Source organism: Gobius niger, assembly GCF_951799975.1.
Source record: "Gobius niger genome assembly, chromosome: 10".
In the NCBI taxonomy this organism is placed as follows: domain Eukaryota; kingdom Metazoa; phylum Chordata; class Actinopteri; order Gobiiformes; family Gobiidae; genus Gobius; species Gobius niger.
In genome coordinates this window covers 27,106,079-27,130,595 of record NC_136861.1, presented here as the reverse complement: position 1 = coordinate 27,130,595, position 24,517 = coordinate 27,106,079, and the positions used below count along the sequence as shown (strand labels likewise).

The following is a 24,517-nucleotide window of genomic DNA, read 5'->3' as shown; positions in this document are numbered from 1 at the left end:
AAAATGTAATCGAATGGTTTTGTTCCAGTGCGGCAATAAGGATCAAATTACTTAATTCATTGGAAATATAATGATATAAATTATAATCTCAAAAACTGTTCCTAGATTTCAATTTTAGTCAATAATTTCAAGATTGTTGGCCGTTGTATAGAGGACAGTAATTGCATCAGGACAAATACAAATCAATATCAACCAGACAGTAAGACTCAGGTGCATTTTTTTTTTTTCCATGACCTTGAGGGTGAGTGTAAGTGAGATAGTCCTGATTGGCCAAACATTCCTTCTCCAATTACACAAAAGAATGTAGCGAGCATTTTGCAGATATCTCTAACAACATAATATATAATATAATCTGTAATGATATAATACAAACTTAAAGAAGCAAGAAGCAAGGTCTACTACCCCTGACTTTTGACGACCCCCTGGATTACGACAAAATCCACCCAGATGACAAAATCTCTATTGGTCCTATGTCTTTTGCTCTTGGAAAGGTAAACCCACGTCTCTTAAAATAGTTCACATCGCAAATAGTCCATATAATTTAAGACCCAAAATACGACCTCTCTAGTAAGTAATGAATCACTTTTTTTTTTGCCGTTGCAGCTCCTGACAGCAGTAATCCAACACGGTGATGGCAGCAAGGGCACTATTCCTCTTAACCACACCTTCAGATCGAATGGTTCAAGGCTGGCTCCGCCCTCAACCAGATGAAGAAGCCTCAGTAATCTGCAGCCTGGAGGAAAGTGTTGCCTATGGGACGGGCCATTACAGTTGCTGTCGATGGAAAAACATGGACATAAAATGCAAAGAAGGAGCCACAAAGCACATACACATCACACAACAAGGTCACTGGATAGTTGGAAAGTGCACACACACACACACGCACACACACACACACACACACACACACACATATATAAACACAAGTACACATGCAAGTAAGAGTTACAGTGAAGGCGCGTGCACTTTAATGTTGACTGCAGTACTGACACTATAAATCATTGCAGCCGATGCCATTTATTGTGACATAAATCAGTTGCAAATGCTACCAATATAATATACACAACTGCTACGGGAACAACCGCTTAGTTACCGAAACTGCACTAGAGCCAGTTTTATTTGTTATTATTGATCATTATTATTGTCCCAAACAAAAGGCCTTTCGTTTGAATTATGTAGTAATTTCATTAGCAGTTAATGCAGAAATATTGTGCATATGATAAGCAGTAAACCATCAGAAGAAAAGTCCTCACAGAATATGTCTTAGGATTTTTTTTTACCTGATCCTAGCTAAGTAACCCAGTCTCTCTGGCCTGTGCTAATATGTAAATGTATTTATTGCCCATAAATGTATATTTGCATTACCTCCTGCACTTGCTAATTTACAAAACTGTTTTAGCAAATGCACATCGCTCAGGGCACAGCTGCAGCTCATCCAGTCCTGCCTGCATCTGTAATGCATATTATGATGTAATTCATTCTGCTGCTGCAGCAAATTTATTGGCCTGCGATGTGGTTTACTCACTTTACAATCAATATGTCATCGGATCATCTACAGCCCTGTAATGTAGCAAAAGATGCATTTTCTGTTTTTTAGATTCATTTGCATAGTTTATCTGAAATAGAGTTGTTGTCTGCCCCCCTTTACGCTCCATGGTTTTCAGCTGGTTGAACAGATCAAACAATTAAAGCCTATCAACCGTTTAGGTTTTATGTAAGCCTATGTATTAGCATTCTAGGGACAGTGCTAAGTGCTTGAGCAGAGTTCATAATCACCTAGGTGTTGCTTTTTAACAACAAGTTAATTTTGTTTCTGAGATTGTGTGATGAGACTTCCTTGTTGACATCCATTCTTCAAAAAGATAAGAGGATGTTTGTTTTATATTTGAATGTTCCACATTCTAAACATTGTAATTAGGCTACATACTAATCAATATTTTGTAGCTCATATTAGTGAGTATAGTAACTACAGTGCTTCATAATAAAGCAAAAGCCTTTTCATAATTTAGTTTAATAATTAAGTTTGCTTTGTAGAATTTGTTTTATCGATGGTTAGCTTATAGGGTCTACGTGTGATATCATTATTTGATATATGCTAAATCATGCCAATTTCACAAAATACAATGAAAGATTTGGTCATAGCGCACCAAAACCAGAAGGGCTACTGCGCCTTTAAGCGTTACGACATGTCGTAAAACAAGTGTTCACGCGGGGATAACACTGAAGTCATGTGTTTAGCCGAATTATAACATGGAGTATTTATTTATTGATTAGACTGAAATGAAAGATAATGCCGCATTGAAACTGGAGCGGTGTTGTTGATGTGTTGACGGTATGTTCGTGCTGGTGGAGATGGTGGACACTGTTCGCATCTGTCCATGGGACTTCCACAAACAACTCAACGACGCTATAGCAGAGGAGCTCAACAAAAAACTGGCCAACAAGGTGCTTCACTGCCTGTCAAGATAAGATAGAACTTTATGATTACTTACAATTCACATGTTACATCAGCTCTCAAGAACACTCGGGGTACAAATCAGACAGGAAAATGAGGTATAAATAAATTAAAAACAAAATATAGAAATATCAAACGTCAACATTAGCAGTGCAAAGTTTGCAGTCATAGTGCAGGTGCTGGATGAAGTGACACTGATACAGAGATTATTGCACGTGGTGTTGCATAGTAGTTATTGTACATGAGTTACTTTACAGTGGTGTTGTACAGTCTGACAGCAGTGAGGATGATGAAGCTGCGCTCCTTTCACTGAGGGTGTCTCAGTCTGCCACTGAAGGAGCTGCTCAGCTCCTCTACAGTCCCGTGCAGTGGGTGGGAGGTGTTGTCCATGATGGATGAGGATGGCCCTTCTGACCAGCTTGTTCAGTCAATAAAGGATTATCTCTCTCTCTTATGCTGCTCTGTGCTGCCCGGGGTCCAGCACGCAGCAGTGTCGTGGATACCAGAGGCTATCACAGAGTCAAAAAATGTCCAGACTCCAGAGCAGAGGCCTGCTCACTCCAAAGGATCTCAGTTTCCTCAAAAGATGGAGGAGACTTTGGCCTGTCTGTTGTGGGACTAGTACAGTTGATTGTTGAGGTGAACCCCCATGTACTTGAAACTGTCCACCTCAATCTCCTCCCCCTGGATGTTCAGCGGTGTGTGCGGTAGTGTCTTCCTCCTGAAGTCGATCACCATCTCCTTCATCTTGCTGATGTTCAAGCACAGGTGGTTGCGCTCACACCAGTCCACAAAGTCCATGATAACTGACCGGTGCTCCAGGTCGTTCTTTTGGTTTTTCTTTGGGCTTCTCTGAGCCTAATGTTTGGCCATTTAACACTCACAGCTGTCAGTCTTAAACAGTGTAGTGTTTCTTTTAGCTTTTTCCACTTGTAATAACTAAGAATTTCATGCCAATAGGTGTGTTTAAGATCAGGTGAGATCAAGTGGTGGCACAACTGACCAGTCTGCGCCCGCCTGGCTCATCTTAAACACACCTACGATGAACGTGATCAGTTGCACAGGGTGCTTGGCATCACACGTGTGGCACCCACTGTTGCCACATCTGCCCAAGGCAGTAAGGTTGGCCGACTCAAATCTCCTCATGTCTGCTCCGGTTTCCTCCAGGTGCTCCGGTTTCCCCTACCACAACAACATGTAGAATATAATAATAGGTGATCCTCCAGCCAGGGTATTCTGACCATCAGCCTGGCTCCACATCTGGAGATGGGTCCCCAGGTGCAGCATTGCGGTCGCCCACTGCCCCAGCGACATCGAAGGATGAGCCAAAGAAGACACATTTCTTTATGGGGACAACCATTTTGCGTACACTATTGAAATGGGAGACAGAATACTCTCTACATCCCTAATAAATGTACATGACTAACAAAACTAATAATAGGCTATTGAAAAGTGACGGTGACAAAACATTAAATGGCGAGAAACTATTGCTACCAGTACAGTGCACTTATACCTAATGATCCCCAAATGGCTCTCAGTCAATGTGCTTACATGGTTGTACCCTTCTCTCGTGCTGCCTCAGGTTGTCTACAACGTTGGACTGTGTATCTGTCTGTATGACATCACTAAATTAGAAGATTCTTACATATTTCCGGGAGATGGAGCTTCACACACTAAGGGTATGATAAAGGAAATGTTGTGAAAGTTGTGTTCATTGGATTTGTTTAAATGTAACCTTTTCCTTGTGCAGTTCATTTCAGGTATGTAGTCTTCCATCCTTTCCTTGATGAAGTCCTTGTTGGCAAGATCAAATACTGCAGTCAAGAGGGAGTTCACGGTAACAGCATTTTGATCAGTGACGTATTTTATTTGTAAATACAAGTTATTCTAGTTAAGTCACATGATCTCCGGATTTTGGAAAGTGGCACACGTTTCTTCAGGATAGCCTTCTTTGATTTAATAACATAAGTGTATCAAAATGACCACGAATAATTGCTTTAATGGTCCAAAAGCATTTTTTACTACACACCTAATAGTCATTATTTATATTTTAATACCCCTAGTAAGACTTTATCAGTTCATCATTTCTTCATTTTTTTGTGTCTTATTGTTCAATGTTTTCCACTGGACCTGAATAGCCCTCACACTGAGTAACAGCTGACGTTTTTGATCCTCTTGTTACAGTTACTATGGGTTTCTTTGATGACATCCTCATTCCGCCAGAGTCTCTTCAGCAGCCTGCAAAATTGTATCCTGACCCTCTGTGTATCTGTGTGAAACGTTAAAGCGGATGACCACCTCAAAATGTTGTAAAAGTGGGACATGTGCTGCGATGTGGTGGGACTGAGATTACGAGTTAAAATGCACAATAGTTAAAGACAACCATAGCAGCATGTCATTTACGTTTTGCAATGGGACACAACGTATTCCTGGTTTATTGGACATGCATGTAATAAACCAGGAATAGGCAGTGTCCCCCAGTGTAAATCCTCTCGGCCTAAAAATGATTTTGAGAAATTGATTGATTGCACACATCATATACCTAACAAAAATACTGATAATTTAATAAATCAATTTTAGATAAGACTTAGGGCATTTATGTTGTAAGCTACTACACTGATACTTAGAATGTGGTGCTTCAGGCCCTTCACCAAACAAACTTACCTACTCCTGCCATAAACTGTACATTTTTCGCAAGGTGTGTCGATATTTTCCAGTTCTCTATGTAATTTTCCATCAATAGTGGGACACATTATTTCCCCATTCTCCTTAACATCAGCTGCAGTGATGAGGCCGAGCAGGTCTGGCTGTGGGAATATGAGACTGACGAAGGAGCTCATGATCTCTACATGGACCAGGGGGAAGAAATCCGCTTCAGAGTAACAGACGAGGTTTTTGTCGACACCTCTCCAACGGGACCAGCCACCTCTAGCGAACAACCAGCGTCCCAACCGGGACAGTCCACAGCTCCACCACCAGAGGCCGCCGTGGAGAAGAAGGAAGCGCCTTATACTCTCATAGTAATGGTCTTCCTTTTGGTCTTCTTGTACCTTATTTTTTACAAGACAAATGTGTTGCAATCAATTATGTTCCTAAGAAACATTTTCATTCTTCATTGTGTGCAAGTACAGAGAGCAGAGTGACTCGGCAGTGACTCTAGTATTGAAAATATTGATCATAATGTTTGAATATCTTTCTTTAAAACATTTTATATAATATTTATTCATGGATATTCATATTTGCATGCTTTGTTATTCTGTACTTGTGAATAGTTAGATCAATGGTAGGAAAAGTTGAAGGAACAACTTATTCTTGCTCTTTTTCACTCATAGTGAATTGCTCTGCTAGTGTCCTAGTTGTCAAATGTGTTTTTAAAGGATGTTTTGCCATGTAGGCTTTATTAGATGGGACAACACGGAATGAAAGGGGGGACGAGCAGGGAGAGACATTCAGCAAACTGTCAGAGCAGGGACTCGAACCCAAGACACTGGGAACAGAAAACTGTTCTGTCATATGTGCAGCCTTAACCACCAGACTACTGGCTGCACTGTTACATGCATTTTAATGTGAAACACATTGGCTTCTGTGGCGGATCGATATCTTGATGCCCCAGTACTATAGTATTTAATATCGATCCTAAAATCACTGTTATCAGCCATTCCTATGAACCAGTAATGTTTACATTATTAGCCTCTTCTGGGTTTATAATCACTCATAATATGCAGCAGACATGCAACAACACCTTTTTATTTTTCTACAAATCAATATACAGCAAAGGGACAACATCCCCTTTAATTCACCAGAAATAATATGTGTGTGTGTTTGTCTTTACAGGGGACCATTTCTGAACCGGGATTGGGGCTGCTGTCATGGTGGAACAATTAATCAGGCAACCAAGCCGTTATAAAAGACTAAAATATGAGAATAACATTACTTTACATATTTAAATACATTCTCAGTGCCTCAAGTTTATATTATCACCACAATTGAATATTTTGTTTTTGTGCAGATTCATTTGAAAGCAGAATAAAAACACACATCATTTTTTATTTTTTATTGACCCATTGCCTTTTGTGTCCTGTTTGTATCCACAGAATGTGTTAAGTCAGGCTAATGTTGACATAAAGACGTGAAGGGAGTAAGACTTAAAATGTGTTATTGCTCTGTGTACAAGAATAGCCTTGAACTGGGCTTTTTCACGTGATGTCTGTCTGTCTGGAGGGAACTTTAAAAATATACAGAACATGGTGAGCTTGCATTATTGTTTTGACTCAGTTAAAACTCCACATAACTTAATCAAACTTGTTTTGTATGTGTGTGAACTCAATTACAATGTTTGATATTGGCATCTAATCTGCTGATAATTTGCAAGCGTATTTGTGTGTGTGTTTCTTCAGGAGCAGACATGTCCTGTTTCAATTATGCTCATGTGTCTCGGCTTGCTAAAGGTTTTCAGTGCTAAACTGATTTGACAGACAGCAGATGTTTATACATTTCAACATTCTAATATGCTCTCATTAGAGTTAATAGAGTATTATTTTAATGATGACATTGACACATTCTAAGTGCTTGTTATTGTGTGTCATGGCAAGTTCTACTTTGCATGGATCAATCTGTAATGGGGCAATAACCGCTCGACACAAAGCGGAAGTAGCCTGCCTTATACACTGAGCATACTGTTCTGTAGGCTGCAGATGCCTGACGGGGACTGCAGGAGCGAGTAGCATCACGCCATCGGAATCTCCGCCAGCTGCGCAGACTCGCCTCGCGCGCACGGGAACATCAGGGTTTTCCGGTGATCTGCGCGGATTTACGCGATTTATTTATTTAAATAGCGGTTATATAATTCACAGCAACTTAAAACACGCTCTCGCGTACACTAGTCGTCCCCTGCCCTCTGTCCCGGCCGATGCGGTAAGTCATTTTTGTGGATATGTGTTATGCAAATGGACGTGCCTTTGTTTTGAGGTTGGGACCATTGTTTCTGTTGCATGCTCTTCAGGCAATAAATGTAAAGAAATAATGTGGTTAAGAACAAGGATACTCTGCAGCTGGGTCAGTATGTTTTGAAGCAAAAAGTGTCCTGGGGCTAAACGAACGGCCCAGCTGCTACATGTACACAAACTTAGATCGGTGCACATGCTGATGGGAAATAAAAAAAGGCTTTCCATGAAACCAAAGCAAGACATTTAGGCTAGTTTACAATGCATTTGTACATCTTTGGAATGCTCTGGATAGACTGTTAGAAATTGAATCATGCCATTATGTGAAAGCAATTTCATTTACAAACCTAACATTATATAAATGTGATCGCTGATATAGAAGACTCAATATTTCATGTCATTTCTTATTGTGTCGTCAGAGGAAGAAATTTGATTTGGAGGAAAGTCAGTGCAAATACAAAGACCTGGACACATTAAAAAAGAACATTACAAAATAAACCCAAACCCTCCCACAGTGGCTAACACAGCCACATTCAGTTGGTTCTGTTTATTCATGTGTGTGTTTGAGTGTGGTATTATTGTGCTATTGGACATGCTCTCTGCCCGTTAGGAGAGGTGTTTGATGAAATCACGTTTTTAAGGTTTCTGTTGCCTCTGCTGTGGTGTGTAAATATGTTCCTCTGCCACTGACGTCACGTGCGCAGTGGTGCGCTTTTGCAGCTGATCTGACGTCAGGCCATATGGGGGCCCCAGTGCGGCTACGTCGTCACGTTTAGAGGGGGAGTGGGCGTACAGGGCATCCTTGCTACACATCAGTTACTACAAGGGCTTTGTAGTAAACAATGACAATGGAGCGCTTTTGAGATATATTTGGATGAGAGTCGACATTAGCACTAGCATTTTGTATAATATCTATCAATAATAATTGACTGCTCGAATTATTGGGGAATTTTATTGAAACTCACAGTAGGTTAGCCCTACACCTAGATTTGAAGTTAACATTGATTTTGCAGAGTCAGAACACAAAAACAACAAATTAGATTGTGTTTTATGAATAAAAAATATAGATGACACAGGCTTGAGAATTGTTCCATGGTATGTACATCAGGATTTGCAAGTCTTAGATAGACCTATAGACTAGGTTATAGGCCTATATTTTCAGTATTGTTGCAGATATTGTTTCTCAGATTTGGCCTCTATGTTGAGTGCTCTTTCTTGTGGAGTTTTGAGGCCATATGATAACCCACTGTCCTCCTTCCATCCCCTCCCTGCAGCTCTTTCCTTCACAGCAAGGCCCTCTGACAGACTTGAAGCGACAGCACTGACCTGGTTATCAGCGCCAACAGGCAGACGGACCACTAGTGTCGCCAGCCTGCAGCCCGGGGCTACATCGGGACCTTCCTTGTGTTTGACATGGCAGACCCCTCATCTTCCTCTGAACCCCCCCTGCAGTCCCCCCTGCGCTCCCCTCTGCGCTCCCCCCTGCGCTCCCCCAGTGCCTCACTGACTCTGTCCTTCCCCTTCCTGAGAGAGGGCAGTCGAGTGTGGAAGGAGGGTGCTGAAGAACCACTGCCCCGGGACCTGCCCAGCCCTCTGCCCACCAAACGCACCCGCACATACTCAGCGTGAGTATGTCATATTCTGATTGTGACCGTTTGAGAAGTGCTGATACAAGGCGTCTGGCTGGTGATGAGTTTGCTGTTGCCTTGTACTTGCAATCTCGTTTCAGAATAAACCAAAAAAGCTATTGAACACTGGAGCTTATTCACAATGTTGTTTACCCACAAAATAATGTATTTCCATCCATCCATCCATCCATCCATCCATCCATCCATCCATCCATCCATCCATTTTCTTCCGCTTTATCCGGGGCCGGGTCGCAGGGGTATTTTGTTTTTAATATTGGCCACTGTAACTGCATTTTTCATCATTATCAAAACATGAATATAGACACAAACATTACACTGTATGCCCCAGATGTAGAAGGTATGTTTAAGACAAAATTAGTTTACTGATAATAATTGTAATGTTGATTTACTCAAAATTGTACAAATGGTGATTCAAGAAGTTTTTTTTGTGTTTACATTTACTGTTTTAGTGCTTATTTCACATAGCCTACCTTTAATATCACATGAATGAATGTTCAATACTTTCTTTTATCAAATGAGCTTAATATTAATTGGCAGAAAATATTGTTTGTTGCGAAACATGCAATATTAGGGCGGCACCGTCATCTCAGTATTAGGTGACGCAATATCTACAGTCAGGTCCATAACTATTGGGACATCGACTCAATTCCCATCTTTTTGGCTCTTTAACCCACCACAAAAGATTTGAAATGAAACAACCAAGATGTGCATAAAATGACATTCAGCTTTAAATTGAGGCTATTTACATCCAAATCAGATGTTGTTTGTCTGTGCGTCTCCCACTTTTTAAGGGACCAAAAGCAATGGGACAAAGCAACAATTATTAATATAACTTTTTTCTTTTTAATTTTTGGTTGCAAATCCTGTGCAGTCAATGACAGCCTGAAGTCTGGAAGGCACAGACGTCACCAGATGCTGGGTTTAATACCTGGTGATGCTCTGCCAGGCCTCTACTGTAATGTCTTCAGTTCCTGCTGTTTTTGGGGCATTTTCCCTTCAGTTTTGTCTTCAGCAAGTGAAATTGGAGGTGATTGACTTGGCCTTTGAATAACATTTCACTTCTTTGCCACAAAAAGCTCTCTCGGCAGTAGCTTTGGGTCACTGTCCATTTGCACTGTGAAGCGGCGTCCAAGCATTTGGCTGAATATGAGCCCATGCCATGATGCTGCACCACCATGTTTCACTGATGAGGTGGGATGTTTTGAATCATGAGCAGTTCCTTTCTTTCTCCATGCTTTTCTCTTCCCATCACTCTGGCACAAGTTGATCTCATCTGTTCTAGGATGTTGTTTCAGAACTGTAAATGCTTTTTTAGATGTTTTTTTTTGGCAAACTCTAATCAGCCTCTTGTTTCTGAGGCTCACCAGTGGTTTACACCTTATGGTTCATCGTCTGTATTCTCTCTGGTGAAGTCTTTTCTTGTTGACTTTGATACACATACATCCACCTCCTGTAGAGTGTTTTTGATCTGACCTATTGTTGTGAACCAGGGAAAGAATTCTTCGTTCATCCACCAGTCTTCCAGGTCTTTTGATGTTGTTGAGCTCACCGGTTTGTTCTTTCTTTTTAATAATGTTTCAACTGTTGAGCCTAATAATGGCTGGCTTCACTGATAGCGATAGCTCTTTGAATCTCATATCGAAAATAATAGCAACAGTATCCAAAATGCAAATATCACACTTGAAATGAACTCTGGACGTCTTATCTGTTCCTTATAAATGGGATCATGAGAGAAGAGCAAACACCAGGCCATCGAACAGCTGAGCAGCCACTTATTTTTGGTCCCTCAAAAAGTGGGAGGCTCACATACAAAAGCTTGTAGTTCCAACACCGTTCATCTGGATGTAAATACTCCCAAATGAAAGCTGAAAGTCTGCAGTTTAAGTACATCTTAGTTGTTTCATTTGTTGTTTCATTTGGTGGTTTATAGAGCCAAAAACGTAATCATTGAGTTGACGTCCCAATATTTATGGACCTGACTGTCACAAGAAGCCACAGTACATTGCAAAACAAAAAATACATGGTTGCATGTTGCAAATGTTAAGTTTTAGTCATAATTTGTCCGCGTTAGTTCCATTTTTACCTTGTTTTAGTGTTCAATACTGAATACTCCAATTCAGTTGTGGCAGATGAGCAGAGATGAATCAAAGAACCATTTAGTTTCTTCTCAACTCTTTACCAACAAAGCCTTATCTGTTTGTCACTGTCCTCTCTGAAAGTGTTTTTCCATCTGCTGCAGGACGGTGCGCGCTCACTCAGGGCCCGTGTTCAAAGGAGTGTGTAAAAACTTCTCCAGGTCTCAGGGTCACGGCTTCATCCAGCCTTCGCACGGCGGAGAGGACATCTTTGTTCACATCTCAGAGTAAGTGCCAGCGTGCCCAGGCTAAAATTTCACACACAAACATGCAGAATCTGATGAGTAAACATGGCGTGATCAGTGCAGCAGTGCTGTGCTGAAAACTAGGCCCGCTTTAACTGTCCCGGGACACGGAGACAACTGCAATAAGTCAAAATTACACCAGTTTCCCAGGGAAGTATATAGGGCAGAGCGGAGAACTTAAGAAGGGAAAAAAAAGCAAACGAGTGAAGTTTTAATAACCGGGAAGATAGCAATAAATAGATTTTTAGGTCACCCTATTCTACGAGGTGAGAGCTCATCATCGCAAAAGGGTTTAAAGTAAATCGATTCCAACTATTAGCTCAACTTTAACAGCAAATAGACAAGAAAGTGAGTCACAATGAGAGGCAAAATCTGTTTCAAATTTGTTATAATTTGATTTTGAAATGAATGAAATGAGGTAATAGTGGCTTTTGACTTTGCATGGCTGTATTGACATTGGCTGCATTGACTTGTGGAGAATAAGTGAAGTTATAAGAGAGATGGTCCAGGTTTGTAATGAAGAAACGAGACATGAGAAAAGGCAAGGGCCATATACAGTACAAAGAACTTGAGGTGACCTGCTTTTCTGCTTAATTATGGTACACTGCAGAAAACCACCAAACTGCCCCAGATACAGCCACATAAAGGATTCCTGTTTGCAGGAAAAAACATCTTTCACACCTGACATGTTGTCTCATGTTTCTGTTTCAGCGTGGATGGAGAGTACGTCCCGGTTGAGGGCGATGAGGTCACATATAAAGTGTGCCGAGTCCCGCCCAAGAATCTGAAGGTGCAGGCTGTGGATGTCAAAATCATTCATCTGAACCCAGGAAGCAAGCACGAAACCTGGTCTGGACAAATCATCAGCTCGTAGGCCCTAACGGCTCAGAGATTGGGGACTTAAACTTTATTTGTGCGCAATTCTTTTGGGAAATATGGGTTGTTGTCTTTTTTCCACATTTTTGTTGAGTCAGATGAGTCTAGATTTCTGATTTGGTACATTACTTTTTTTTATGAAACTGGTTTTCCAAAAGAAAGTAAAAAATGTGTCCAGCAGTGACTAGATTGCCCATGTTGAGTTTCATTTCTGCTTCCACACGGCTTGTTTACTTCCGAGATCACATGTTGAGTTCAAGCATGGATCAGCTGACTCTTTTTCTCAGCATAGATTATTGCAAAGGAAATGGGGACGACAGAATGAATTCTGAAAGTACAAGAACAAAAATATAAAAAGACGGCGTTTGACCTGCCATTATGAAATGCTGCAACAGTAACAAAGAGTTATTGAGCAGTAAGAGGGAATGTCCAGAGAGATTTGGCAAATGTATGTAAACAAGTTATAAAGCATGTGTTAATGTGTCTTCTATTTTTGAGTGTATTTATTTAGGTTGTTTATGATAATTTGTGAATTTCCCTTCAAGTAATTTGCACTTGACAGATTTCCTGAGTGCACTGCTCTAGACTCATAATGTGGACCTACTCCTTTCATACAAATGAGTCTCTGGAGCTAATGTAAAATTTTAAAAAAATCATGTTTTCTATTGATACATGACGATACATGACGACATAAATATAATTATATACATATCCATTGTTTGGTTACAACTGTGTCCTGTCGGTCGCCGTTAAAGCTTGAGTCTTGTTTTTTTTTGTCACTTCTGATAGCACTTTGTTTGTGGATAACAAAATGGGGTTTTCTTATTCATTCTGAATCGAAGCCTTGTGTGATCATTAAAGCATTTCATTCACAAATTAACTTTTGGCAATCCAGGCTTTTGTTTTTGTAAAATAGAAATATGTTATATAGGCTCATAGAACAAACATATAGTGTTTGTCTTGACAATTTACAGATAATTAATCAACATTTATTTAGAAAGGAATCCACACAATTGAAAATGACTGTCCTCCATGTCACATGTAACACTCGTGTGTAAAAGAAAAACCCACACTGACGTGTGTAATGATCTGAATTGAATACATTTTAATGCACAAAGTACATTATCACACATGATATAAAAATCATTAACACACAGCAACGTCATTATTTTGTAAATTGCTGATGTTTTAAAAGATTTTGGCAGGTAAAGGTTGGAGTTCTCTGATTCTGGTGCATACTGTTCTTTAACAGACTGGAGTAGTTTGCGGTATAAATAACTGACATGAAAAACAAATTAAATTCAAGTTACATTGGAACATACTATGTTAAATAATACAGACATGCGGACGGTGTGTCTTGAAGAAGACAGTAGCTTAATTCACTGGTGAGTTCATTTAGTCAGTTAAGTTTGGCATTAAAAGCTTGTGAAAGCTTGGATATAGAAAATCATGGATGATTCCGATAATTTCCTTTATAATAACTTTGTCACAAAAACTCATTTCACAGTATGTCACTATCAGTTCATAGAGCATTAAATGTTCAGCCCAGATTAGTTTAAATTCTAATCTGTGGATCTGGAATGTATTACTGACAAAAGCGATAGACTGCAACTTAATTGTACAAGTAGTATCATTATTAGTGCATTGTTTAATTTATCTTAAAATACTAAATATCATAAAGGTTTGCTTAAAAACAGTGTGTGCATAAAATAGATTGCAGTAGTATCGTCAGAAACATAATAACTGTTACAATTTCCAATGGTCCCTTTTTAAAAGGTACATATAAAACAAGTCCCTTCCTATGAGTTAATATATAAGTGGAGTCAAGGTGCTAGCTGTCACATTAAATACTTTGTTATGGAGCGCCAGGCTGGATTTAAAGGGAGGGGCAGTGGGACAGGTTCAATGAGTTTAGGGCATCAGGATTTCTGCGACGACGCGTCAAAAAACAGTTCTTGACAACGCCGGGCTGTGTCCTCCGGAGAGAAAACCGTGAAACCAATTGTCCGAGGGTCATTGAAAATCTCATAGTCGTTCCCTCCCTGCAAAGAAAAGCAACATCATTGACAAGGCATAACAAAATATTAAAGCTATTTGGTGAGGACCAATGAAAAACACAACGATGTGTTTGCAGACTAGTAGCACCTCCTTGTGGTAGATGCACAGAACAATATAGCACAGCAAGGCAATATAAATGACTTTAATTAGTTTGTTAGTGAACACCTTAACATCAGGAGGATGCTGTACACTGCATCTCAACAGAAACCTTTTGATGCACCGTTTTTTTGTTTTTGTTTTACTCTTTTTGGTGAATTCTGCTGGATGACTGAGCACCAGGTCAAACTTTTATGAGACTGAATGAAAGCTGTGCTTTATGACAACAGCACTGAAGAAACTTACATCTGATGTTTCATTGCCAAAGAAGTATATGGTGTCCAGGCCTTCCCGCTCCAGGACCTCCAGACACAGCCTCTTGTCCCAGCCTTCCGGAAAGATGTCAAAGCTGATGAGGCCACCTTTGAAGAACAGAAAACATGATCCACGAGAGAAGATTTAAATTACATTTACAGAGGTCCTTGAAAACGAGGTGGTTCATCTCAAGAGGTTATTCCTCTTGAAAATAAATGTATATTTCAGAGAATGCCTTTGCCGAATGATATTCAACCTGACAGAAACAATAGAGTTTCGTTTTCTTTCTTTATTACTTTATTTATTACTACAAAAGTATTGTAATATTCTCCCTTCAACATAAATCACAACAAAGAAATCACAAGATATTTGTTGTTGAGGTAAAGACGCATGCACTGTGACCTTTGAGCTCAGGGTCATCGTTAACCAGTAAACAGATAACTGTCACTAAATACATGACAGGTTAAAAGCCATATCCCAGTTTCAAAAGGGTTCATATAGAAATGTTTGCAAAAAAGGACATTGTGATGCAAATAAAGCCAAGGATGCATTTTAAAATAAGGCTGCGATCAGAGCGATAAGAGGTGGGCCAGGACATGACAGCTGGGAAGCCAATCAGTGGCCTTGATTTTGTCCACACCCTCCATCAAATGACTTCAGTGCTTTCTTATGTCACACTTAGAGCAAAGTGTACTAAAAGGTTAAAACAGCTGGGAATGTGCAGATAGTATGGAGAAAAAGACGGCTTGTTTACATGAGAAAAGCTTATACCATCCAGCACCCAAATCTTACTAATACTTCTTTGCTAATTAGTTCTTTATTATTCTTAGATAAATGTTTGATTCATGTCCCAAAGTGTCTTGTTTAAACATAAACCATGTGAAAAACAATGGTTAACAATTAAAACTTGACTGATGTGATCTGGGACGTGATGCAGCACCCGCAGAGGCTTGTGGAGCACGAAGGTAAACAAAAGGGCCTCCCCATGATGTAGCGGGAGATTGTTTTTGTGTGTGCAATACTTTAACACATGCGGGACAGGACACAGCAGTGGCAGAACCAGATCCCTACACCTGCTACATTTTGATTAAATCTAACCTGTAAATCTATGCTAAACAAAACCTTTAGATTAGAAGGTAGTTCTCACCTCTTGTAAACCGCAGGCCTTTCCCTGCAAACTCTTCCTTCAGGGCAGCGACAAACTTCTCCCGGATCTTTTCTCTCTGTTGAGCAAAATCAGCATCTGACTCAAATTAAATTGTCCCATCATTATTATTTACATTGATGTGTAGAATTGAACATTTGGATAGATTTCACACAGATGAAGTAAATGTCTGCCCCCTGCTCTTCACAGGCTGTCGCTTTGAGAGCCCTGCTTTGTTTGACCACTGTGTGTTTGCCTCACAGACCAGCGTCCCGTCACAACAGACTGTGCCTGTGTTTCAGTGAAAATGTCTTCATCTGTTGCCGTTAAGTTTAGTGCTACATTATTTGCTGCATCTTTGTGTAATAATAAAGAGCTACAGTCCAAAACCCAGATAATGATGTTTTCCATATAGTATTACAATATTCTGTCAGGTAATCAAGCACATTCCTTTCTAATAAAAAAAAGATAATGTGTATTTGAAAAAGAGTGAGCTGAGTCTATTTATAAAGAGCACTTTTCACAGATAAAATGCACCAAAAAAGGTGAAATAAAAACATGATAATCTTATGACATGAATGACATCGGCCAAAGATGACAATATCTGTTAATGACAACAAACCTTGTCAATTTCAGAGAACTCCAGGCGCTCTTCAGGGGAACAACTGCGGCCAATGGGAGAAATATTCAGCATCCCGTTCCTAAACTCAATAAATGTTCCCCTGCAAGACAATTACCGTCTTCAATGACCACACAGATCAAAACATATCTCAAATGAAGATGTAAACCTGCTTTGCTGTCCTGCTCTTGTACAAACTGAATATTTGGCTCAGATTTTCATCTTACCTTTTTTTTGGCAGCTTGATAAGTCCCATGTAACTGAGACAGAAATTAATCAGGTCCTGGAGTAGCTCCTCACCAATCTGGTTCTGAATAGCCTGTGAATGATAAATTATATTTCTTTCAATGCTCTAAAGAGCAGGATCCAACTTATTAGTCCTAAAAAAAAGTTTCAAAAAGTTGTATAAATCTACTAAAATTCAATAATATATGAGCTTAGGATGAATGAAGTAAGAAAAGAAAGTGAAAAGACTTTAATAGATCCATAACGGGTGAAAATGAATTTAAATGATGACATTTGGTTTAAAATAAATTAACATAAAACAAAATGTATATAGAAATATATATTGGAATATGGAAATTTGTGTTATAAATTTTAAATACATGCTTATTTCTCTCCTGTTTGACACTTGATATTGTTTATTATAAATACCTTTGCTTGTTTTCTCGTGGAAGTATGTAAACTGGGTTAGGCATAATAAGTATTCATTTCAGCCTAAACCCTTTCGGTCGTGTTGTACACGAATAATTGGAAATGTTTGTTTAATGTTTAAAGGAATGAAATGACAGAATAAACTACTGCTGCTGCTGCTGCTGCTGCTGCTTCTGCTGCTACTACTACAGCAAACATACCTGTTTAGAAAGAAGCTTTCCATCTTTGTATTGCACAGTTCCGTTCTCAGCGAATACATAGTCAAACTTGTGGATCACTGCAAAAACAATAGACACGTTGACAGTGTGCCAAATGTGGTTTTAGAACCTCCTGTTATCTGCTGCTTTTTCCTGACAAACAACAGAAAAATAATGCTTCTTGTCAGACTCACTGATAGGCTTTACTTGACCATTTTTCCAGCCTATGACAGATGTTGTTTACACCTCCTGCTGTAAGTGGTCATGCTGAGTATTATTGCTGTGGTAAACAAACATACATAATTTGTATAATCAAATGTAATAGATCTACTGATTTGGATGTGAAAGTCTCATAGGTTAAGTTGGGTGAGCAGCCAACATAGAACATAGAACATCGAGCTCTGGCTGTTGTTACTCAACATGTAACTCTACTCGGAGCAGTGTAAACCATCTCACACAGATTTGTGACTCTGCTTTTAGTGCTTTTAACCACATTACCAACCCGTACTAGCTTTGTTGCTGTATTTTAGAAACAGAACAATACACACCTTGTACCTTTGGCACACTTGGCATCACAGTGAAAGTCAACAAGTCATTCTTGGCACATAGCATTCCTTAAAGTGTAATATTTACACAAGTACCAGGATGGAGCCAGATATAATAGAGTGTGAAGATACAGAAGCGCTCTGTGGCTAGAGCGATGGTTAAAGACATTGTTCTCTAAGCATCTCAGTGCAGACTGATGTGTGCACTGAGATGATGTGGGGTTATCCCAGGTGAACAGCTCACCATCATCGCCCTCCCCGAGTTGCTCTGCGATTTTGGAGTAGTCAGAACCTCCCACGATACCGATTTTGACTTTCCTCCGCAGGGTCTGAAAGAAATCATCCAGCCGTGGGTCGATTTTCTGCACAATGAGAACAAAATGGTCCAGATTAGAGAAGTCCAAACATAACTTAGTGACAGGGCTGTGACACCATTATGTTAACAAGAACTGTCGTGAAAACCCTTGTAACCTTAATTCATACAGTAACTTTTCTGTCCTACATAGAAAAGACAGGCTTAATTTAGTAAAACATAACACTGTAACAGCTATGGCAGTTATTGCAATTAAATTCTCCCCTTGTGAAAGATGAAATATTGAGCATATGCAGTGATATACAGTGACTCTGACACACATTTTGATAATGCTGTGCTGTTTTTAGACATCCTCTCTGCAGAACTGGACGTGCTGTAAAGGGCATGCCGGGAGATTGCACAAGCGCGTTAACAACAGCCAAGTACTACCGCACGCCCATTGATCAGATTCATCTCGCCTCACCTGTCTCGGCAGTGTCAGTGTGCCGTCGACATCAAACAAACACAGGACGTTTCTGTTCGAGGACAAGCCGTTCACGTCCATTTCAGCGTCCTTCTCTGGATCCCACTTCGGATTTGACGAAGTAAACCTCTCGCAGACACATAACACACTCACACACGTAAACACCGCTGATGTGCGCAATTGAAAGAAAAAAAGGAACAGAATAATGGTTTCTTAAAAAAGGCTGCTGTACATGTTTGAGCTGGTATAGCCTGATTTTGATGCCTCGATGTTGTTTGTCCCACCGATAGTATTTAGTAACACAACTCTTCGACGTGCGAAACGTGCAAGACGTCTTTGGCGACAGCTCGTGCAGCGGCCAATCACTACACGCACTGCGCCATGACGCACGGAGAGGGCGGTGCGCTTTAACCACACATGTCATCAACGAGGTGACCTTTTACCTTTACCTACACGGCACACCAAAATATACTTCATAGACACATATGCCACGACCAGAAGATGCAAAGCTCACAAGAGGTAAATCCTGAGAGAAGAAGATCGGATCTGTAGAAGTGGATATTAGTAGTTGTACCATGCATGGTTTTCTTGTGTAGACTAACAATAACATTTGCTGTCTAAAATAGAATAGCTTACTTAAAGGTAGGTAAAGTTACCCTAAAATGATCGTATTCTTGCCAATGAACCACATAAAACAAATGCACATATCAGCATATTTCAAACATCCCTGTGTTTTGGCACTGGCACAGATGCTCTTTTTAATTCAATTGGATTAAGTAATGCTGCTCCTAACCATAAATCACTGTTCAAATGAAAAGCTGTAGAAGGTGCCAAGGTGGATAAATAAATCTTGTGTGTCACAGGTTATCAGTTAACCTTTCGAGGCAGTGTAAGTCGATTAATCTACACTATACATAATGTGAACCTTTGTGGGAATTTAAACCAGCAAATGCTCCCTGCCTATTTCAAGATCATATACATTATAGAATCATTACTTTTGAACACTGTGGGCTGGCCAGTTCCTGTTTGATACAAAATAAATCCTTAAATAGATCCTTGTTTGAAGCACTGATTTACTGTTTTACTAAATCAAGATCAGTTCATTCCACTCACAATGATTACCAGAGGTCTTTATACAGGCTATAAGACTGTAGTGATGATATATGGAAGTGCCAGGATCAGGAAACAAAAGCGAAGGCGTGGTAAAAAGTTTCAGCTCTGGATGCCATCAATGTTACCAACACAAAGACAATACATTTCAACCACAGGATGGTGAGGGGTGTGACGCAAATCTTGATTACTTTACAATGGCTTAGTTTTAAAATACAGCTGTCTGCATCCTGGGTGCAACTCCTGTCTCAGTCATTTTGTTTTTCTTAATTTACAGTTAATGTATGAAAAAATTACATTGAAAAAGTAATTCAATCATTTTAGAAGGTTAATGAACCAGAATGCCCCATTTAAATTAGGGCTAAGAACAATAGCTTCGGTGCTATTGGTGTTTTGAAAGCAAGCTGACCACTGAAATGAGCAGATGAAGGGGCATGGACTTACACAAAGAAGTTGACAGTGGAGAAGAAGAGCGCTCCTCCTGGCATTGGTGAAATTAAGCGTACCGAGTTTTTTATTCAGTCGGATGGTGGGACTGCTCTCCTCGCTCACCTCTGTATATGCCACACGGATGAAGAGGATGACAACAGACATTTACAAGGACAGAACACACCCCAGACACTCACTGTTTGAGCCCCGTTTTAGAGTGTTATAGACTCACACCAGTAGATTGAGGAGCAGTTTTTACCACCAAGCTGTGAGCTCCATCTTCTATCTTATATCTATGGCTCCATCACACCTAAAGAGCATTTTAGCACCACATTGTAGCTGCTATTACTGTTTTTGTCTGTGAGGGTTTTTTTATTATTATTTATTGTATATTGAGACTTTGAGAGCCATACAAGTTCCATTACTCTTTTGTATAATGACAATAAAGCGTTCTATTCTATTCTATTCTATTCTATTCTATTCTATTCTATTCTATTCTATTCTATACATGAAAGTAATTATTTGCTCATCAGGACAGAGAACAAATGCTACCGTTGGGAGCGCTCATGTTACTTGCATTAATATCCTCCAGAGGGCAGGAGAGGAACAGAAACAGTCAAATCACAATTTGTGCTTTTCACTGTTATTGTTAATGCAGGATCATCAGTGATCTGTCTGTCTACAAGTATTATTTGACATAGTTTTAAGGCATTTGCATATTTCAAGATGTGACAAAAGACAAGAAAATAATTGAAAGACAATTGAAAGTAAGGTTTTATACTTGGGCTGGGGATGGAAACTCTCAGCGGTCTTGACAAACATAAACAGAGAGATTTACAAATTATGATATATTTTTTTAAATAACTTTTTACTTCAGGGATTTTTCCCACTTTTCACTAAACTAACTGTGTGTTTCAGTTGGAGAATATTTCTCTTTGGACCAGGAGACAGCCATTGAAAGGATGGAAAAGAACGTCCTAGCGCAGGTCAGTTACTTGAGATGAGTAGTTGCTAATTTGTTAAATTAAAGGTACTTCTGCGCCTAAGACACTTTGTTTTGTTTTGTCGCACTGGGGGGAATGTCAGTACTTGGAAGAAATCCAAGAATGAGGAGAACAAACTCCACTCAGAAAAGCCTTGTTTAATCTGGGGGTTAAACCTAGGACCTTCTTGCTGAGTGGGGCGGAGTAACCACTGCACCACTGTGCCCTGTCACAGCCGGGGGCGGAGGAAAGAAGTTGTGATTCTATGTAGAGTCTTATCTACTCTAAATTTCAACATACTTCCACCAAGCTTTGGAAGATGAATAATGATATAATGACGACATAAACAACAACACTCACCCTCTAGTTTCCTGCTGTACCTGAGAGGCTGGCTGTGTGAGCGAGACGGATTTTGCAACTCGCTAATATTGCCTTCATAAATCATTTTATCTTTTCTGCAATTCACAGCCATAATAAATCGGCCGTGTTGCAACTCGATTGAGGAAATCTGCTTGAGTCTAGTTTAAGATAGTCTAAAGCTACGTGACCTCCTTTGTTGCTCGTCATTAGCGGCCTGTCTATATAGGTTATCTCCTTATCAGTTCTAACTATTAATGGCCCCAGTACGAGACACAACACCAGTGTTTTAGAGCTGAGCACAACGGTCTACAACCTAACCTCGTGGATGCAGAGAGCTGATTCCACCCCCAAAATAAAAACTGTTTTCTATTTGCTCACTTTGAATCCACATCAGGCCAGGAATAACCCAGGACTGTGTGAGGTGTAAGCAAGGACTGGAAAACTTGGACCAGCACCAAAGAGCCACAACAGCAGGACTAAACCCTGCACCAAGGCCCAGTCATAATTTGTGAATCAGTCCAGGCTAATTGGTCGTATAAAAGGTGGCAGAGGGCACGCTGACTAATAAAGAAACTAATGATTAGCTACTGAAAATATTAACTGAGTCAAATCTCTGTGTCCCAGATTCCCACACGCAGGACTATTGGATTGTCGTCATGATAAAGCAAGAATTTTGTCAATCACAAAACTCAACAAACCAACAATGTTATTCTATTGTGAAACAGTCTCTGGGGAATTCAGCAGGACACGGCAAAAATAAACTGTTTTGTGTGAGAAAAAGGAATTTTATGACACGCAATATTTTCCACTCTCTCTTTGTTCAACATGATTAGAAGAAAGGCAATTGAAGTCATTTATTAATCCCAGTATTAATTTGTCTTTGTTTAAGCAGCAGACTCAAGAGTAGCTGACTTTATGAGTGTGGTGGTGATGTTCTTGTGATATATTGGCTTTTCTAGACAGCTTTAAAGCAGAACAGATTGTTCCACCGCAATGGAAAATTCCTGGATGACTGAGAGCCTTAACTTCATAACCCCCACTTGAACTGAGCACATTTTCTCCAGTAAATCTAAAAGAGTGACAAAAACGTGCCCGAAAAGCAGCAATAATACAACAAAAAAGTGACCAAAGAGAGACAAAAAGTTGATAAAAACACGTGACGGAAACCCAACAAAAATATGAAAAATATGAAATATGAATCTATTGAAATCTATCAAAAATAAACAAAAACACGACTACCCCCCTCGCCACGAAAACACGACAAAAACGCTTCAAAAAGTGACAAAAACGCGGTGACAAAAAGCTAAGGTTAGTTTTGTAGGTTTTAGCTTTCAAACTAGGCTGTAAGCTCCACTTGAGAAGCTTTTAGATTTGGGCAAAGCCGAACCGGAGAAAATATGTGTCATCTTTACACAAACAAAACTCCATTAGCTGACTATTGCCACTCTAATCCACAGTACGACACAATAAAACACAAGCCCTGTTCTTTTCAACACATGCTATTTCCTCATCTGCACCAACATGCCACTTCTCATAAACCATAATGGACCTAACAGCTGTACAACCCAGCTATGACAACACCTCACTGTGTCGGTGCAGATGTTTATTGCCCTCCAACGTGAGAAAGCATGGAAACTATAAACTGTCAGATTGAATGGAGCTTGAAGAATGTGTCTTAAGTGCAGTAACTACTACTACTAAGTAACTCATGCCCCTAGAGGCCATAAGGGAGAGAGGGATATTGTACATTGTGCCACAACCCAATTACACAATAGCGATCATTTTTGTCACTCAAACTTAGCTGTAAATACTGCGTAAATGGCGCTAGTCCGCAGTTAGCTTTGCCCATTAGCCTGTTAGCTTCTTTTTCGTGATTCCCATTCGTGGGGCTCCGGAGGAGTTGCAAGTATTGTTGAGCCACCAGGGGAAGATGAAAGTCTCCCCAATAATCCCACCAACACTTGTATTACCCCCAGAGGGACTACGAAAAAGAATTTATTTAGGAAAAAAAGTGACTTAGTACTGCTTTAAGTCACTTTTTGGTGCTTCCTAAATGTTTGCCATTTTCTTTCAAATACTGCTGCTTTATGTGTCCAAAAAACATGAAACTAAAACAAATATGTACATCTTTGTTTGGTGACTGAATTAGAAACAAAAAGCATTTATTGAACCTGACTATTAACCTACTATTATTATTATTTTTTATAGCAAACACAAACCCCAAGACTTCCACATTTACCACACACATCCCAATTTCCACAAACCTCTCTCATAGCATTATCTTAATCAGAAACACCAAAGTTTTAGTGGTAACCTTCCTGCTAAACCATTTTTACTCCTTTTACAGATGCCATTTCAGGGACATTTCACAACCCAAAAGAGTATTTGTTTATATATTTTTTTGAATTCATAATTGCTTTTATCTCCCAATGAAACGCGTGTAAAGGAGTATGACTGGGTATTGAAAAGTGGATTTAATTTTCCCCTTTGACTGTGTTTTATCTGCGGCATGAACAGTGTGAGAAAGACAATGACGCCTCAATCATGGGCTGATAAAACCGCTGTTTGACTTGAGTAATGTTTTATGGTCAGCAATAAAAGTACACTGTGTTTATACAAAGCCGCAGGAAGGAATACACATGTAGCAGTGCTGAGGATACTAAAAACCTATTAGAGTTATTAATATTGATTGCGGAAAACAAAAATGTAAGCGTCTAAGTCAATAGTTGCACTGAAGTCAATAGTTAAAGATAATACAATAGCAGTGGTCTTGAAATCTGTTTATTGACTGACAAGGTGGTAGTTACACATTCGATGTTTTGAAGAAGACATTTTTATAATATTTTTTATCCTTGCTGCTTATATAGTCGACAATATTTATTCCCCACACATAATACCTCACTTTTATGACCTGAATTGACCTTTGCCCCCTTAGCTTTTCCACGACATTGCTTTAAAAGAAACCTGTGTTGCATAACAATGTTAGGC

The 24,517-nt window shown here is 39.7% G+C and overlaps 3 protein-coding genes across 3 annotated transcripts; 2 read left to right on the top strand and 1 right to left on the bottom strand.

Annotated features, from left to right (window-relative positions):
* The first annotated feature begins 2,189 nt into the window (after nt 1–2,189).
* polr3h (polymerase (RNA) III (DNA directed) polypeptide H) lies at nt 2,190–6,482 on the top strand. Its single transcript, XM_079565429.1, has 6 exons — nt 2,190–2,445; nt 4,038–4,134; nt 4,206–4,292; nt 4,640–4,703; nt 5,241–5,475; nt 6,290–6,482. The coding sequence occupies exons 1-6, from the start codon at nt 2,335–2,337 to the stop codon at nt 6,338–6,340; spliced, it is 645 nt and encodes a 214-aa protein (XP_079421555.1). The 5' UTR covers nt 2,190–2,334; the 3' UTR covers nt 6,341–6,482.
* Nucleotides 6,483–7,129: 647 nt separating this feature from the next.
* csdc2b (cold shock domain containing C2, RNA binding b) lies at nt 7,130–12,963 on the top strand. The gene is made up of 4 exons (XM_079564669.1): nt 7,130–7,369; nt 8,673–9,023; nt 11,287–11,409; nt 12,139–12,963. The coding sequence occupies exons 2-4, from the start codon at nt 8,812–8,814 to the stop codon at nt 12,299–12,301; spliced, it is 498 nt and encodes a 165-aa protein (XP_079420795.1). The 5' UTR covers nt 7,130–7,369; nt 8,673–8,811; the 3' UTR covers nt 12,302–12,963.
* Nucleotides 12,964–13,958: 995 nt separating this feature from the next.
* Nucleotides 13,959–18,992, bottom strand: pmm1 (phosphomannomutase 1). Its single transcript, XM_079565422.1, has 8 exons — nt 18,648–18,992; nt 18,116–18,233; nt 17,330–17,406; nt 16,703–16,794; nt 16,479–16,578; nt 15,860–15,935; nt 14,704–14,819; nt 13,959–14,345 (listed from the first exon to the last, which is right to left on the bottom strand). The coding sequence occupies exons 1-8, from the start codon at nt 18,726–18,728 to the stop codon at nt 14,223–14,225; spliced, it is 783 nt and encodes a 260-aa protein (XP_079421548.1). The 5' UTR covers nt 18,729–18,992; the 3' UTR covers nt 13,959–14,222.
* Between the last annotated feature and the right edge of the window lie 5,525 nt (nt 18,993–24,517).